Source organism: Leucoraja erinacea, chromosome 21 (genome assembly GCF_028641065.1).
Source record: "Leucoraja erinacea ecotype New England chromosome 21, Leri_hhj_1, whole genome shotgun sequence".
NCBI classification, from domain to species: domain Eukaryota; kingdom Metazoa; phylum Chordata; class Chondrichthyes; order Rajiformes; family Rajidae; genus Leucoraja; species Leucoraja erinaceus.
Window position 1 is genome coordinate 21,481,547 of NC_073397.1, and position 17,371 is coordinate 21,498,917.

The 17,371-nt window shown below is 44.5% G+C and overlaps 1 protein-coding gene across 2 annotated transcripts in view; it reads right to left on the minus strand.

Moving 5' to 3' along the window:
• The window catches only part of LOC129707390 (solute carrier family 12 member 5-like), a 568,649-nt gene that overhangs the window by 91,923 nt on the left and 459,355 nt on the right, over positions 1-17,371 (minus strand). For both annotated transcript variants that reach the window (XM_055652387.1, XM_055652388.1), the window contains exon 5: positions 16,151-16,205. In XM_055652387.1, coding sequence (XP_055508362.1) covers positions 16,151-16,205 — 55 coding nt within the window. The remainder of the gene's footprint in view (positions 1-16,150; positions 16,206-17,371) is intronic.

Consider the following 17,371-nt stretch of genomic DNA (forward strand, 5'->3'; position numbering starts at 1 on the left):
ATCCGCCACCCTCTCCACACAGTCCCCTCTGATAATTAATGGTATCATGTCCGTTTTATTCTTCCTGAAGTCTATTATTATTTCCTTTGTCTTTAAGATGTTGAGGAGCAGGTTATTTTCTCCACACCACACTGTCAGCTGCTCCGCCTCATCCCGATAGGCGTACTCGTCCCCCTCGGAGATGAGTCCCACCACCGTAGTGTCATCCGCAAATTTGACAATGGTATTGCTGTGGTGGGCGGGGGTGCAGTCATGTGTGTAGATGGTGTAGAGCAGGGGGCTCAGCACGCAGCCCTATGGAGAGCCGGTACTGAGGCTGAGGGCCGTGGATGTGTGATGGCCCACTCTGACTCCTGGCTGCGACTAGACAGGAAGCTATTTATCCACATGCAGGTGGAGTGTGGAAGTCCCAAGTCCCCCAGTTTGTCCACCAGTTTGTGGGGAAGGATGGTATTAAAAGCAGAGCTGTAGTCCACAAAGAGCATCCGCACGTAGCTCCCCCGCTGCTCCAGGTGGGACAGTGCAGCATGGAGAGCTGTGGCTACAGCGTCCTCTGTAGATCTATTCGCTCTGTACGCAAACTGGTGGTGGTCAAAGCTTCGGGGCAGGAGTGATGTGATACGACCCCGGACCAGTTTTTCAAAACACTTCATCACCACTAGTGTGAGTGCGACTGGCCGGTAGTCGTTGAGGCTGGAACTGTGGGTTTTTTTGGGCAAGGGGACTATGGTTGCGGACTTCAGACAGGGTGGAACAGTGGACTGGGCCAGAGACTGGTTGAAAATCCTCGTACAGACTCCAGCCAGCTGCTCTGCGCAGTCCTTCAGCACGCGTCCAGAGACGCCGTCAGGTCCTGTAGCCTTCCTTGGATTGATGGCCCGCAGCGTGCGCCTCACCTCATGCTCCTCTATCTTGAGGGTTAGGCTGCTGTGGACCATGTGGTGTGATTTGGCTGTCTCGGGTGGCTCCACTTCAAAGCGAGCAAAGAAGAGGTTCAGCTCCTCTGCCAACGAGGCGTCACCTTCAGCAGCTCCATGGTTGGTCTTGTAGTTGGTGAGATACTGGATCCCCTGCCACACCTGCCTGCTGTTGTTACTGTCCAGGTGGTCCTCTATCTTCCTCCTGTAGTCTGATTTGGCCTCTCTGATGCCTCTCTTCAGGTTAGCTCGGGCCGTGCTGTATAAAGCCCTATCGCCAGTCCTAAGAGCGGTGTTCCTATCTTTTAACAGCCGCTGAACCTCCCGGGTCATCCAGGTGGACTGAGCGGAGGTGTTCAGCAAAATGATTGCCCAGTCTACGTTTGGACTCACTGATGTATAAGAGTCCACACCTGGAACAACGGATACAGTAGCTGAGGTTGGAGGAGGTGTAAGTGAACCTCTGCCTAACCTGAAAAGACTGTCAGGGTCTCTGGACAGAGTTGAGGGGGAGGTTTAGGGACAGGGTTGACTCTCCTGCGGTTGCAGGGAAAGGTACCTGGGGAGGGAGTGGTTTGGATGGAAAGGATGAGTTAACCAGGGAGTTGCGGAGGGAGCGGTCTCTGCAGAAGGTGGAAAGGAGTGGAGATGGAAAGATATGCTTAGTGGTGGGAATGATGGCACTGAAGCCAGGCTGGTTGCAGAAGTGGATCAGCTATCAACATTATAATCACTCCATTGGAGGTGGTGAAAATATTGTAAACATATGATCAAAAACACATAATTCTCTGACATTTTCACATGGAAAAGCAGAGGCTAATCAGGGAGAATCAGCCTGCCTTTGTGCTTGGGAAATCCTATCTCATCAATTTGGTTGAGCATTTTTGAGGAGGTAACACAGAAGATGAGGGCGGAGCAGCAGTCATTGTCTATATGGATGATAGACACAAAATACTGCAGTAACTAAGCAAGTCAGGCACCACCTCTGGAGAAATTTAGTTATTGCAACCTAAAAAAAAGATGTCTTGCATGTGATTGAATATGTGTCAGATTGTGATGATTTGGAAATTGCTTGCTTCTTATTGGTATTAACATTTTGGATGATTGTCCTGTTCCCAGCACTTAGATGTGATCTGAAGTGGGTGCACTAGGACCTTTACTTTGTTACAGGTTTAACAAAATTCATCATGTCACCAAATACTCTAACAAATACTACAGATATTTTGTAAACTGGTTGCAACATGCTTGGTATGGCAGTGAGAAGAAGGCATGGCCTCGAATCACCTTTTTGAGGCAGCAGTTTTTATAGATGCTATGGAAGATGAAATGCTGTGTCTGTGATGGAATGGGCTGAGTCCACATCTCTCCGCAGCCTCTCGCATTCCAGTGCATTGGAATTGCCGTATGAGGCCATGTTGTAACCAGTCAGTATACTTTATACAGAACATCTGTAGTATTAAGTGACATGGTAGATTTTGTTAAACTTTTAAGAAAGTAGAGGCCCTGGTGCACCATCTTCAGATTCCATCTACATGCTGGGCCAAGGGCAAACATCTGAAATGTTAATACCCAAGAATTTGAACCTGGTAACTCTCTCCACCGCTGACCCACCAATGAAAAGTGGTGCATGGTCACCCAACGTTCCCTTTCTGGAGTCTCTTAGTACATTGGCAATGCTACAAAGTTTATTTCATTCCTAAAGAAATATACACATGCTGAACTCAACATGATCGCAATTGCAGGAGGAATGGGTGGCATTTTGTACAGGGTGGAATACAATTAGTTTATATTATGATCATAGAACAATCTTAGTTTAGTTGGGTTTATTATTGTTACATGTACGTAGGTACGGTGAAGTTCTTTGTTGCATGATATCTAGTCAATGAGAAGAATATACATGATTACAATCAAGCTGTCCAAAGTGTACAGATACAGAGTAAAGGATATCTTATTTTGTGCAAGATAAAGTCTGACAAGGTATGATTAAAAATAGTTTAAAGGTCTCCAATGAGATAGATAGTAGGTCAGACCTGCACACTAGCTGGTGAAAGGATGGTTTAGTTGCCTGATAACAGCTGGGAAGAAACTGGCCCAGAATCTTCAGGTATGCACTTTAAACCGTCTGTACCTCTTGCCTGATGGGGGAGGGGAGAAGAGGGAGTGACCGGGGTGAGACTCATCCTTGATTATTCTGGTGGCCAATACAAGGCAGTGCGGTGTAAATGGGATTTGTGTAATGGTCTGCGCTATGTCCACGATTTTCTGCAATTTCTTGCTGTCTTGGACGGAATTGTTCCCAAACTATGCTGTGATGCATCCCGATAAAATGATTTCTATGGCACTTCTGTATAAGTTGGGGAGGGTTGTTGGGACCATGCCAAACTTCCTAAGGCGTTGGTGTGCTTTCTGATTCATTGCTGTTGATATTTACTTCTAAGAACTTCTAACAAGCTTTGGGCTTTGCACAGCTTGGCGCCATCAATATATACTGATGTGTGTGTACTGCTTCAGTTCCTGAAGTCAACCACAATCTTCTTTGTCTTGCTGAAATTGAGAGAGAGGTTGTTGTTTTTGTACGTTGTTACGAGATTCTTAATCTTTTTCTCTGTCTCCTGATTATTTTTGTGATTAGTTGATTGCACAGTCCAGTAGGGGGCTGAGAACACCTTGCTGGCATTGCTTAAAGGATGATTTGGATATCCACAGTGATTGGGTGTATGATCAGGAAGTCAAGGGACCAGTAGGGGGCTGACTCCAAGAACACTTCCTCGCTGAAAGTAGAGCACCATGAATAGGTGCCGTACGTGATTCTTCCAGCTTAAAGGATGATTTGTGTAGGGCCAGGGAAACATAACCTCTCTGATTGTGGTGCTGTTGTTTGAGGAAGTCAAGGGACCAGTTGAAGAGGGAAGTGCTGACTCCAAGTTCCACAAGTTAATCTAAGGGAGACTCCTTTTTTGAGCTTGGCATTGCGGCATTACGTTTTGAAAGCGGTAGGCGGGGACAGGGTAGTCAATGAAAAAATCTAAGTTTAGGTAATACTTACCTTTACGTTACGTGTGTTCCCCGCCTGCAAGCGGCCCCCTTGGATCCAGAGTTTTTCCGTTCGCAGGGGAGGATGAATGAGAGGGGACCATGGGGAAACCTGTGCCGGGCGGTAAATCAACAGGGGCGACATCGAGAGAGAGCGCAGGAAGACGGCGCTAGCACTGCGTTGGGGTTCCCCTCAGTCCTCGCTCGTCGAGTACTGTCCAGGTGAGGGGCAGGCGCAAACTGGAGTGCATCCGACATTTGCGGAGCCGTTAAGGGGACCCACTGTGCAGTGCTGGCAGGCGAGTGCAGGTGAGCAGCAGCCCGGATTTAGCGAGGACCGCTAATGCCACTGCACCAAGCCCCAGCCTCTTGGGAGGGGGGAAAAGCACTTTCATGATGGTGGAGCAACAGGCGGTAGGACCGCTTAGCGGGCGGTCCGCAAGGCCAGCCAGCCCGCTAGCACCTGTAAAACCCCGGCGGTGGAGCCGACATCGGACTGGGGACAATTGAAATCTTGGTCTTCTTTGGCACTGGGGTGATAATGATCTTCTTGAAGCAGGTTAATCTAAGGACTAAATTGTGGGAATTTTTCAAAGACTCACTCCTTTTCGTTCTCCAATTCTGATAGGGTGAACTGAACAGCCGCCTTAACTTCATTTTTCTGGAGGAGAATTCCACCGGGAACAGCAGCCTCCCTGAGACAGGACAGGCACTCCTCCATTTCATATTCCTTTGCTCCCTCATACCAAGGTTGGAGTTGACTCTTGGTGTTGGTATGGTCTGCAAATGGGGTAGGGGACAAAATCGGGAGGATGCATGAGGTCTTGTATCTTGTTCAATGGTGTGGTTACCGCTTCCACCCCACGGGCTGGAGCACCGCCGGAGCCATGGCAGCCAGCAAGAAATCTTGAACACTGCTTTCCCTCAAAGGCTTCGGCACTGAGTCATAAAGCTTGCATGGTTTGAAATCACAGAAGCTTTGAAATCTTCACGTAGTCACTCACGTGACTCCGAAGTAAAATAGTAAGATTAAACGAGAACTTACCAGTTTGAAGTTTGATCTGTATTTTATGAGGAGTTACGATGAGGGTCTACGTGCCCTCCGCTCCCACCCTCATTACATGGATCAAACTGACTGATGGCTTTATTCTTTACGCACCCCTTGTGTAATCTGTATTCCACACTTTAGTATGCCGCAATGCGTGCTGGGGCGGGCTTCTTCACGTAACCTCATCGTAACTCCTCTGTCGTGCACTTCTGGTAAGTTCTCGACTTACTATTCTGATACTGGAAACATTTTTCTGTTGCATTTTTGAGGTCTATTAGCCTGATGTTGGTCCAACACAGGCTCAGTCAGATTGCTCCAAGTTACTTGTGACCTTCAGTTATCCAGCAATGGCATGCACAATGGTATTACTGCATGCGTATGACCGTGTTAGTACTGAGGGGCATATGCATCACCTACCGACGTATGTCTTGGATACTGGATCGCTGACGCACCCCTTGTTTACAAGAAGCACCATCTACTCTGTCGTGCACTTCCTACCTCTTACTGGAAACAATCAAACCTAAATGTCACATACAGATTGCTAAGTTACTTGTGACCTTCATTATGTCATTGTAATCTTACTTATTGCAGTAGATGATCTTTGGGAGGAGGTTAATTCTAATCCATTTGTTTTCTACTTTGAAGATATAAAAATGAGAGAAATATTTCACTGGAGATTACTTACAAGTTTAAATCTGATAATTTAACAAGGGAATAAAAATACAATGGAGAGATGCTTTCGGAAAAGATAAATAACTGAAGGAGATTTGGTTCTACAATTCACAGCCCTCAGAGATTCTCGTATCTGGCGTTCCTTGGGGATTTATTATGGAGCAGTTTTCTGCCATTTACTTACAGTACAGTGCAAGAAATTTGACATGCCTGAATTTAACATCAGGGTCACCACTCCCCGCTACCCCTGTCCCACCTCCCCTACCCCTCTCCCCCCCTTCCTGCCCTCCCCGCTCTCCTTCCACTCCCCACTCTCCTCTCCCTCCCCATCTCTCCCCCAGCCCCATCTCTCTCCCTCCCCAATCTCTCCCCTTCCCCTCCTCCCCCTCTCCCCTCCCTCCCCCATCCCCATCTCTCTCCCCCATCCCCATCTCTCTCCCTCCCCCATCTCTCCTCCTCCCCCTCTCCCCTCCCTCCCCTCTTCTAGCATCTGCAGTTCCTTCTTAAATATGCTGTCTGACCCGTTGTGTTACTCCAGCTTTTTGTGTCTATCTTCAGTTTAGACCAGCATCTGCAGTTCCTTCCTACACTGAAAATTCTTTGCTGTTTTTTTCTCCGACAGTGAAGATATTTTGTTTATTATTGTGAATGTTCACAGCTGGCTAATGCTGGCTAATGGTTCCAAGAGGCAGTAGCACCCAGCTGGTTGGCAATGCTTAGCTCACAGAAGTGAAATACTGTTGTAAAATCATGATAATCATATGACACTAAAGTGTGCAAAACACATACCAGTATTTTCAGAAATCAGTCAAACAAAACCTTATATTTATGTCTGAAATACGTTTCAACAATCAATTCTGCAATCTTCAAAACTCCTCAGACCGTTAGTATGATTGCAGCTCACAGGCTAAGCCCTGAACAAATCTCGCTTGTAATCAACTATGAACAACATTTACTTTATGTTGCTTTCCAAAGCAGCACTAATGCAGAAAATTAAATTTCATCGGTGGCAGACCTGAAAGGGTCTGAACTTCAAGGTGCAGGAGCTCCAGTAATTTGAATCCATGCACGACACTTTCAGATTACACATATTAATCTCTCGCATATCTAAAGCGTGACATTTTTAATTTATAGTGTAATTCAAACCAATGCAGTTGTAGGCAGAATTGTGTAAAGCCATGAAAATTGTAGATTGTTGGGTTGAGTGCAGACTTTGTGGAGAATTGAGCACAACACAGAACTAGATCAGTCAACTCAGCTATTGTTTGTGTGTAAGAAGGAACTGGAGATGCCGGTTTAAAGCAACGACAGACACAAGAAGCTGGAGTAACTCGGCAGGACAGGCAGCATCTCTGGAAAGAAAGAATAGGTGACTTTTCGGGTCGAGACCCTTCTTCAGACTTTAAAACAGGCCGTTGTAAGTTGTTTGTAGAGTAAAAATGAGAAGCTAGTGCGACTTGGGTGGGGGAGGGATAGAGAGAGAGGGATTGCCGGGGTTACTTGACGTTAGATAAATCAACACATACCGTTGGACTGTAAGCTGCCCAGGCGAAATATGGGATGCTGTTCCACCAATTTGCATTTAGCCTCACTCTGACAATGGAGGAGACCTAGGACAGAAAGGTCTGTGTAGGAATGGGAAGGAGAATTAAAGTGTCCAGCAAATGGGAGATCAGATTGGTTCACGCGGGCTGAGCAAAGGTGTTCGGCGAAACGATCACCCAGTCTGCGTTTGGGAGTTGTGGAGGGAACGGTCTCAGTGGAAGGTGGAAACGGGTGGAGATGGGGAAATGTGGCTAGTGGTGGGATCCCGTTGGAGGTGGCAGATTTTGGAGGATTATGTGTTGTATGTTACAGCTGATGGGGTGGAAGGTAAGCACCAGGGGGATTCTGCCTCTGTTGCAACTAGGACCTCATTTATGATGGGAGAGGGGGAGCAAGGGCGGAGCAGCGGGTACCGAGGAGACATGAGTGAGGACCTCATTTATGATGGGAGAGGGGAACCCTCCTTCCCTAAAGAATGAGGCCATCTCGGATGTTCTAGCACGTAACACCTCATCTTGGGCACAGATACGGCATAGATGGAGGAATTGGGAGTAGGGGATAGTGTCTCTGCAGGAAGCAGGGTGGGAAGAAATGTAGATGAGATAGTTGTGGGAGTCAATGGGTTTGTAATAGACGTCAGTCAATGGTCTATTTCTTGTGATGGAGACTGAGATCAAGAAAGGGGAAGGAGATGTCGGAGATGGTCCAAGTAAATTTGAGTGTAGGATGAAAATTGGTGGTGAAGTGAAGTCTGAAGAAGGGTCTCGACCTGAAACGTCACCCATTTCTTCTCTCCAGAGACGCTGCCTGTCCTGCTGAGTTACTCCAGCTTTTTGTGTCTATCTTCAGTTATTGTTAATGTTTGACATGAGTCACTATCTCCAATTCTTCAACAAGAAATGTCAATATAACCTTCTTTTCCTTTCTCCTTGTTTTCTGAGCTCCCCTAAATGCAACTAAACTTTGTTTCAGCTATTCCTTGTGACAGAGACCTTCACACTCTGACCACTCAACGGGTAGAGAATTTTACCTGATTTCCCTTTTGATGCGTTAGTGACAAGGATTCAGGTTCAATATTCGCAAAAAGCTGAATTATGGGAGCAGAAATTCAATCTCACTTTAGGTGCTACATGACTGAACTGAAGGGTCATGTTGAGATGTAAGCACAATCATTAAAATTTAGTTTTTGGTTTTAGTATTTTACATACGGCGCAGAAACAGGTCCTTCGGCCCACTGAGTCCGAGCGGACCAGCGATCCCTGCACACTAACACTATCCTACACACACACAATGGACAATTTACAATTTTGCCAAGCCAATTAGCGTACAAACCTGTACATCTTTGGCGTGTGGGAGGAAACCGGAGCACCTGGAGAAAACTCACGGTGCAGGTCATGTGGAGAACATACAAACTCTGTACTGACAGCACCCATGGTCAGGATCGAACCAGGGTCTATGGCGCTATAAGGGTGCAAGTCTACCTCTGCCACCCTTAATGTCATGAATATATTATATGATACAAAATAGGATTGTGTGCATCCATGCACATAACATGCCAGTGTACATTGGATGCTGGACGGTGACATGAATTTGGCTTTGCTGTTGCAACACTGAAGCATAAATACAGAAGCTTTGAAAGCAAGCGTTATGTGAGGATCATTCAAACTGCCTTGGCCACTCCAATCTTCACCTCAGTTATTCGCAATGATGTCTGACTGAGCATTGGCCAAACAAGGTGTCTGCTGCTTTGTCTATTTCATTATGTTTATCATTAGATGACATTCCTGCAATGGTTCCATTTACAAACCACCACGTTAAGAGTACCTGACCTGGCAGTACATTGCATTGAAAACTTAAATCTTCCCATACAGCTTCAGAAAATATACATACTTAATGTCAAGGACCAGATTAATAGGCTGGAAATCAAGAGGGTTTTGTGCACAGGCTCTCGTGCATAGTGTGCTGATGAAAATGATTGCCACATTGTCCTGGGTGGAATGTGTCATTTTTACACATGAGTTTCTGTGTAAAATGTTTTTAGTCTAGTTTCCTTTCCTTCAAATCCTTTCATAACCTTAGATTTATCCAATGTAACCGTCTTTGGTCTTCTATCTTCTAGGATAAAGAGATTCAGCTTGTTCTGTCTCCTTTGATCCATTATTCTGGTATCATAGAAACATAGAAACATAGAAACATAGAAATTAGGTGCAGGAGTAGGCCATTAGGCCCTTCGAGCCTGCACCGCCATTCAATATGATCATGGCTGATCATCCAACTCAGTATCCCATACCCGCCTTCTCTCCATACCCCCTGATACCCTTAGCCACAAGAGCCACATCTAACTCCCTCTTAAATATAGCCAATGAACTGGCCTCAACTACCCTCTGTGGCAGAGAGTTCCAGAGATTCACCACTCTCTGTGTGAAAAACGTTCTTCTCATCTCGGTTTTAAAGGATTTCCCCCTTATCCTTAAGCTGTGACCCCTTGTCCTGGACTTCCCCAACATCGGGAACAATCTTCCTGCATCTAGCCTGTCCAACCCCTTAAGAATTTTGTAAGTTTCTATAAGATCCCCTCTCAATCTCCTAAATTCTAGAGAGTATAAACCAAGTCTATCCAGTCTTTCTTCATAAGACAGTCCTGACATTCCAGGAATCAGTCTGGTGAACCTTCTCTGCACTCCCTCTATGGCAATAATGTCCTTCCTCAGATTTGGAGACCAAAACTGTACGCAATACTCCAGGTGTGGTCTCACCAAGACCCTGTACAACTGCAGTAGAATCTCCCTGCTCCTATACTCAAATCCTTTTGCAATGAAAGCTAACATACCATTCGCTTTCTTTACTGCCATATCAATGCCATTATCCTTAGCAAATTGAATGCAGTAATCTGGACTGAATCCTTGCAGCTCTGAGTGTTGCACTGACAGAGGTTGCACCCTTCAGGTGAAGGTTAAAACATGGCCTGGTCGCATTCTCAGGTGGATGTGAAAGACCACTTGATATTATCTTCAAATAGAGCAGGCCTGTCATTCCCTCGAGCCAGAAAGTATTTTTCCTCAATCAGCATCATCAAAGCAGACTATGTGATCTTTTCACATTTCATCTCACAGGACTGTAAACAAATCTGCTATTATATTCACTGTGTTACAACTCTTCCAAGTACTTGAATTGGCTGTAAGGCCACAAGGGGCATTATGAGTTCCTGAAAACCCCATATAAATGCAAATGTTTTTTATTATAACGTGGTGAACAGAAACATGCACAATATTCCAAATATAGCTTAATGATGGGTTGAAAAAATCAAAACGTAATTTCCTGTTTTCCCATGTATTTTTCATGGACTTCTTAAAATAGATTTCTATTTGTGTATCTGGAGCCCTCTACTTATTCTTATTCTTTGTGCTGAGGTTTACCTTCTCATGTTTACCTGTACCAAAGCTCAGCTCTCAACTATATACCCACTCCACAAATGTATCGATGTTTCCTTTCATTGGGTTACAATCTTAATCACTGCACGAGTTAACCTTTGAATTTATAATTATTCATTATCGTTTAATAATAATTAATTAGCATGTATTATAATAAAATAATCATTTTATATAGGATCTTTGTGGTTTTCATTGAACATTTACCACACACACTCTAGAATTAGAGACCTTTTGTTAAAGTAAGATTTGAAGAAAAAAAACTCCAAATAAATCTAATGATTTAATTATTAATTAATTTTTTTTTTTGTCAAAATACAGTTTTGCAAGGTTCGCCATTATCTTTCAGATATTACACATTCATTACTCAGGGAAAGTACAGAAGATCACGAGGCAGCAGTGTAGAAAAATAAACAGTCAGAATAGGAATTAAAGGTCACCCACCCAAAACTGTCATCTCTCTTATAGTTGTACAGATATTGGATTATTTGCTGAGTATTTCCAGCAAAGATAGTTTTAACTTCAGAATTTGCAATATTTTCATTATTTTTGACATTGAAGTACTGAGAGTGTTAGCTGGAACTTTCAGAGGACTTATCTGGAGCCTAAACATGACACTGAATCAAATAATAATTTGCAGATTTCAGAGAAGAGGCTTTCAAATTGTAACTTCCTGCACTTTTGGTTGGAGTGCAGATTGCAGTAGAAGGAGAGAATCATTTTGACTGTGAGCAATAGGATAACTTGAGTGATATCAAATTGGTTGCTCATTTTTAACCTCCTGACCTATTAATTTCATTTAAAAAGTAGATTGGGAGATGTAAAAGAGCTACCAATTTATTCTCGCTGTTATTATAAATGGTCCCTAGTTTCTTCAGGTCAGAGGGTACATCCGTTCCCAAAATGTGACTTTGGACCTTCAGGAGGGAAACAATTACAGCCAAGAAGCAGCTTAGTTTTGAGGAAAGGCACTGATAAAACTCGGTGAACTGAGGACCATCAGATGTACATTTCTGTGGGTAATTTGGATTCTGCCACAAGCAACCAGGATTTTTATGGCAAGCTATCTAACCAGGATTCTCAATCAGATCCTTGTCTGAAATTCTCATAAGTAATTACAAATGTAAACGTTCTGCTGAAAGCTTCCAAAAAATAATTGGTACCATTGACTCTGAACTAAAGAAAGTTTTTAAAAGAAAGCAGTGGTGTTTTTTGGCATGTACAAAAACAGATGGTTGAGACCAGTGCTTTTTTTGTGAACAAAAAGGTGTCGGTATGCATATAATCCTTCATGTGATACTATTGCCTGCTGTACATCAATCTAGTTTTTAATTGCCGCACTGGCATGTAATGTTACAATTGAGGCAGTGATCGAGACTTCCAGTATTTATACCATATTCTTATATCATATTTTGGGATATATCATATTTATATCATATTATATCATAACAGCCCTACATTTGCACTCAAGGTCTGCCTGCTAACTGTACCCTCTTAATATGGAGGCCTAAGACTACCTGATGTTGGATCACAGACCTCATCAACTAATTTGGCATAAGTATGTCAGTACCTCTCTCCAATGCCTCATGTCTTTCATCAACAGAAATACTGAACCAATTATTGAAGGTAGACAAAAATGCTGGAGAAACTTAGCGGGTGAGGCAGTATCTATGGAACGAAGGAAAAGGTGACGTTTCGGTTCGAGACCCTGCTTCAGACTGAAGATATGAAAGTGAATTAGGTGTCAAATTAAACTTATTTTTATGCTTTATCTGATGGGATAAATTAAAGACTTGATTTTTAAAATCTCAAAATTTTGTAACATTGCTACATCAGTCCCTCCAGAATCCACAAAACTGGTGTGGTAGAAAGTTATTCTTGATTCTGAGGGTCTGCCCAAGAGGAATTATGCAACTACTACTTTCCAATCTTAAACAAAGCAGGTCTCACTCAGCTCAGATGAAATTTTCCATAAGGGTGACTGATTCAGGAATTGCCTATACAAGTGGTCGAATGTTTGCTGGCGTATTATAATCCTTTGTGAAATTGTTATATTTATAACTGGCACAGAATAGATGCAGCACATTTCACCCTGAAAAGGAACCCCATTTCCCGATCAGTAAATGGAATAACAAATGTTTGTTCTCTACCATCCAACAACTGGTTTCTATTCCCATTGAAGAAATAACCGAAAAACATCTAAAATACTGGGAAGTTTTTTTTTTTTTGTCTTGTTTTGGCTAAGTTTTAGTTTATTAGGGGGGGGGGGGGGGGGGGGGGTGAAACATGTTTTTTTGTCTCTCCCTTCGGGGGAATGCGACTTTTTCTTGTCGTATCCCCCTTCTCTGCCTCCGTCTGCGCTGAGGCCTAATGGCGGAGCTGGCAGTCTCCAACCTGCGACTGACCTCGAGGCTCCGGAGGCAGAGCCAGCCAGGACTTACCAACGCGAGGCTGGCCGTCTTCGGGGCCGAGGCAGCGGTGGCCCGACTCGCTGATGAGGCGTTCCAGCTTTCGGCAGCGGCCCGGAGCTGAGACTGCAGCGGAACTCGGAGCTGATGCAGTGGCCCTGGGCTGGGGCTGCGGGACTCGGAGCTGGGGCAGCGGGACTCGGAGCTGTTGCAGCGGCCTGGAGCTGAGGCGGGACTCGGAGCTGTTGCAGCGGGACTCGAAGCTGATGCAGCGAGACTCGGAGCTGATGCAGCGGCCCTGAGCTGAGGCTGCGGGACTCGGAGCTGGGGTAGCAGGACTCGGAGCTGAGGCTGCAGGACTCGGAGCTGGGGCAGCGGGACTCGGAGCTGAGGCTGCGGGACTCGGAGCTGTTGCAGCAGGACTCGGAGCTGAGGCTGCGGGACTCGGAGCTGAGGCTGCGGGACTCGGAGCTGTTGCAGCGGGACTCGGAGCTGAGGCTGCGGGACTCGGAGCTGAGGCTGCGGGACTCGGAGCTGAGGCTGCGGGACTCGGAGCTGAGGCTGCGGGACTCGGAGCTGAGGCTGCGGGACTCGGAGCTGATGCAGCGGGACAGCGGGACTCGGAGCTGATGCAGCGGGACTCGGAGCTGATGCAGCGGGACTCGGAGCTGAGGCTGTGGCGGGCCGACTCGGAGCTGAGATGGCGTTCCGGCTTTTGGCAGCGGTGACATCACCACGGAGATCCGCTGGACTGGAGAGCGGCATCTTCGGCCTGGATCGATCGCCTCAGCGCAGAGGGAGAACAAGGAGGGAAGAGACAGAGACTTTTGCCTCCATCACAGTGAGGAGGTGCTTGGTGAACTCACTGTGGTGGATGTTAATTTGTGTTTATTGTATGTTTTGTTATTTATTGTTACTGTGTATGACTGCAGGCAACGTAATTTCGTTCAGACCGAAAGGTCTGAATGACAATAAAGGAATCAAATTCAAATCAAATTCAAATCAAATTCAAATTCAAGTACAGCAATGCACAAGAATCAATTTGCTTCATTTAAGCAGTTATTGCAGATTTTTAGGGAATATCAATAAACCGTGAACTGGAGATAAGAATGATTAGAGTACTATTAAGAAGATTGCTGCTCGAATATCTGATGAATAATAGAACTGAAGATCATAGGATTACCAGGAAAGTACGTATATAGATAACAAAAATACCCAGTGGAAAACAATCACCCCATCCTTTTAGTTTGCTGTTATCAGTTAGCAAAGTGTGCATGACAAGGTTAGATTAATATGGCTAAACCGTGCATGATATGTCTGGAGTTATGTAAGGCACAATTCCCTTGGTAGATCTTTGCGCATTTTCACCACTAAGAGAGTAGATAAATTAGATAATCTCTTTGTTAGGTCAAATTGTTTCAGATCTGTAGAAAGGAAACTTGCTAACCATGCCATGTAGGTTATCATTGGAATCATTGATACAGAAGACAATCAGCAATGGTCCCAGCACCAGTCCGAAAAACAACCTTCCACCATCACCCTCTGCTTCATCCCATGATGCCAATTTTCCATCCATTCAGCTAACTTTCCTTGAATCCCATGGGATCTAACCTTCCAGAGCAGCCTATCATGCGGGACCTTGTTGAATGCCGTACTGAAATCCGTGTCTACAACCTACAGCTTTGCCCCCATTGACCTTTTTGGTCACATCCACATGACCTCCCAGGCACAAAAACCATGTTGAGTATCCTTAATCAGCACATCTATCTAAAAGCATGTATATCCTATCCCTCAGACTACTCTCCAGTAACCTTCCAACCACAGCTGTTAAGCCCATTGGCTGTAGTTCCTAGCCTTTTCCTTGCAGCCCTCTTCTTGAATAGAGATACAACATTTGTTCCATCCAGTCTTCCAGCAGCACGCCCGTTTGTAATGACGACTCATAAATCACAGCGAGGGCTCCTGCAATTTTCTCTTTAGCTTCCTGCAGTGTCCTCGAGTATATCTGATCAGGCCTGGGTCTATACTACGGATAACAATCCCATCTAATCAAATACCTCTGTGTAACTGAAGCTTCACATCTCTGACATTCTGGAAAATCTCCTCTGCCTTCTTGCTGAAGGGTGTATGCTTGATTTGAATCAACCTTCTCTCTTTGAAAATGGCAGCAGACAAATAAGAATAACATACTCCGGTTGAGTATTAAGTGCAATAGGATGGAAACAATTGATCTCATGCAGACTTTAGGGAAATCCTAAATGCGAATGTCAACTAATATTAACATTTAGTTTAGGTTTTTCAAAAGACTTTTATATGCGTTTTGCTGTGGGGCAATAACTACCTGGGGATGTTCACGAATTACCATTTGTGAGAACCCAGTCACTTCATTATGCTGTTGTTTCATTATAGTGAGGCAGAGATGTAACTGAGTTATTCATTTCTCTAATGTTTGAGGTTTTCAGAATTCAGTGGACAATTTTCTGTTATGCTTAGCTGAGCTGCTGGATGGACCAGAAGAATTCTGTCTTAGGAGAAGAAATATCAACAGGAATGTGATAGTAGAGAGAGACATAAACTTGTTGCACCAAAACTGAATGTGAGATATAGAGAAAAGAACCATTTGGATGAAATAAAAAATTAAACTTCAACAAGACATTATTTTTGAAAGCAACTCAGGAATATGAACAGGTGTTTAGCACATGTGAGCAGTTCTTTGCTGTATGAGAAAATGGAAAGGTCAGTAAGGCCCACTGATGTGAAGCTCGTTGGCAAGGCCAATGAATGGGATCCTAGTTCTTTCTGGAATACTGCCCAACACTGGGAGATTTATAAAGGCAAGGAAGACATTCTGCGGCACTATAATTGAGTTAATTTGTATCCACCTCTGGGTGATTTAGTGCTCCATGATCACAGTGGTTTTTCTAATCTGAGTTGGGCAGTGATTCCGATCTACCTTGAAGCAACAGCTGCAGTGGAAATAATGCCAGAGAATCAGAGCAGTCTTGTGCATACACTGTTCACAGGCTTCAGACTCAATCACACAACTTTATTTCAGTTTTTTTCTTCAACATCATCAATAACGAATGCGTGCTTTCATACCTGGCACAACACCATTAGTAGCGATGGCACTCATCGAGATTGCTGTCAGCATGGTCTGCAAAAGAAGAAAACACCTCCCGTCACTGTGGAGATTTAATCATCACATCAAGACTGGTCCCAAAGTCAACATGCATCAAATGAAGCACTTTTGCTTTCTCTTCCTTTTGAGACCAGGAAGACGGCAAATTTTAATTTGATTAAAGGGTTATAAGTCTAGATCTGGTTCATTCTGCACCAGATAGTCTGAGGAAGGGTCTCGACCCAAAACATTACTTATCCTTCTTCTCCAGAGATGCTGCATGACCCGCTGAATTATTCCAGCACTTTGTGACTATCTTTGGTATAAATCAGCATCGGCAGTTCTTTGTTTCTACATTTTGCAAGGCAAGTTGGATGTCTTACTTACAAATCAGAGGTTTTACATCATGCATGGACAATATACAATTTTCTTGTGCTAAACATGTCACTTTATGGCCACAAACGTAATTGTTGCAAATAGGAATGCTGAGATGCTGTGAAGTGAATTTTTATTACTCAACATGATCGTTTTGAACAGAAAACTTGGATTGAGCCTTGTTTCAATGAGCCTTTTCTCCCTGTCTCCAGTACCTGGGGGCCACAAAAAAAAGCGAGAGGATTGGTGGTGGTTTGGCAGCACCTCTGATTTATATTTCTGGAAGCCATTCCAATATAATTCAATATGTAGTTGAAGTAGTTTAGTTTATTGCCACCTGCACTGAAGTACAGATAAAAGCTTTAGTAGTGTGCTCGCCAGCAGCAGAAAGATTATCCATGATTACAATTGAGCCACTACTTGTATTGGGTGGGGTGGTACGGATAGATTGGGAAGGGGATTCACAAATATCATGACACATAGTGAATGACCATGGTAAGCATGACATAACCAGGCTGCCAGTTTACTCAGAGTGCAATTTGTGCAAAAAGTAATTTCAGATCAGCTGTCTCCAGTATGATAGTTGTGTAGCAGTAGAGCTACTGCCTTATACCCCTGTCCCACTTATGAAACCTGAACGGAAACCTCTGGAGACTTTGCGCCCCACCCAAGGTTTCCGGGCGGTTCCCGGAGGTTGCAGGTGGTTGCTGGAGGTTGCAGGTAGTGGAAGCAGGTAGGGAGACTGACAAAACCTCCGGGTTGGTACAAATTTTGACTTACTTGAGGCTTGAAAACCTCACTCTTCAATAAATTCTGTCCACCCGTGC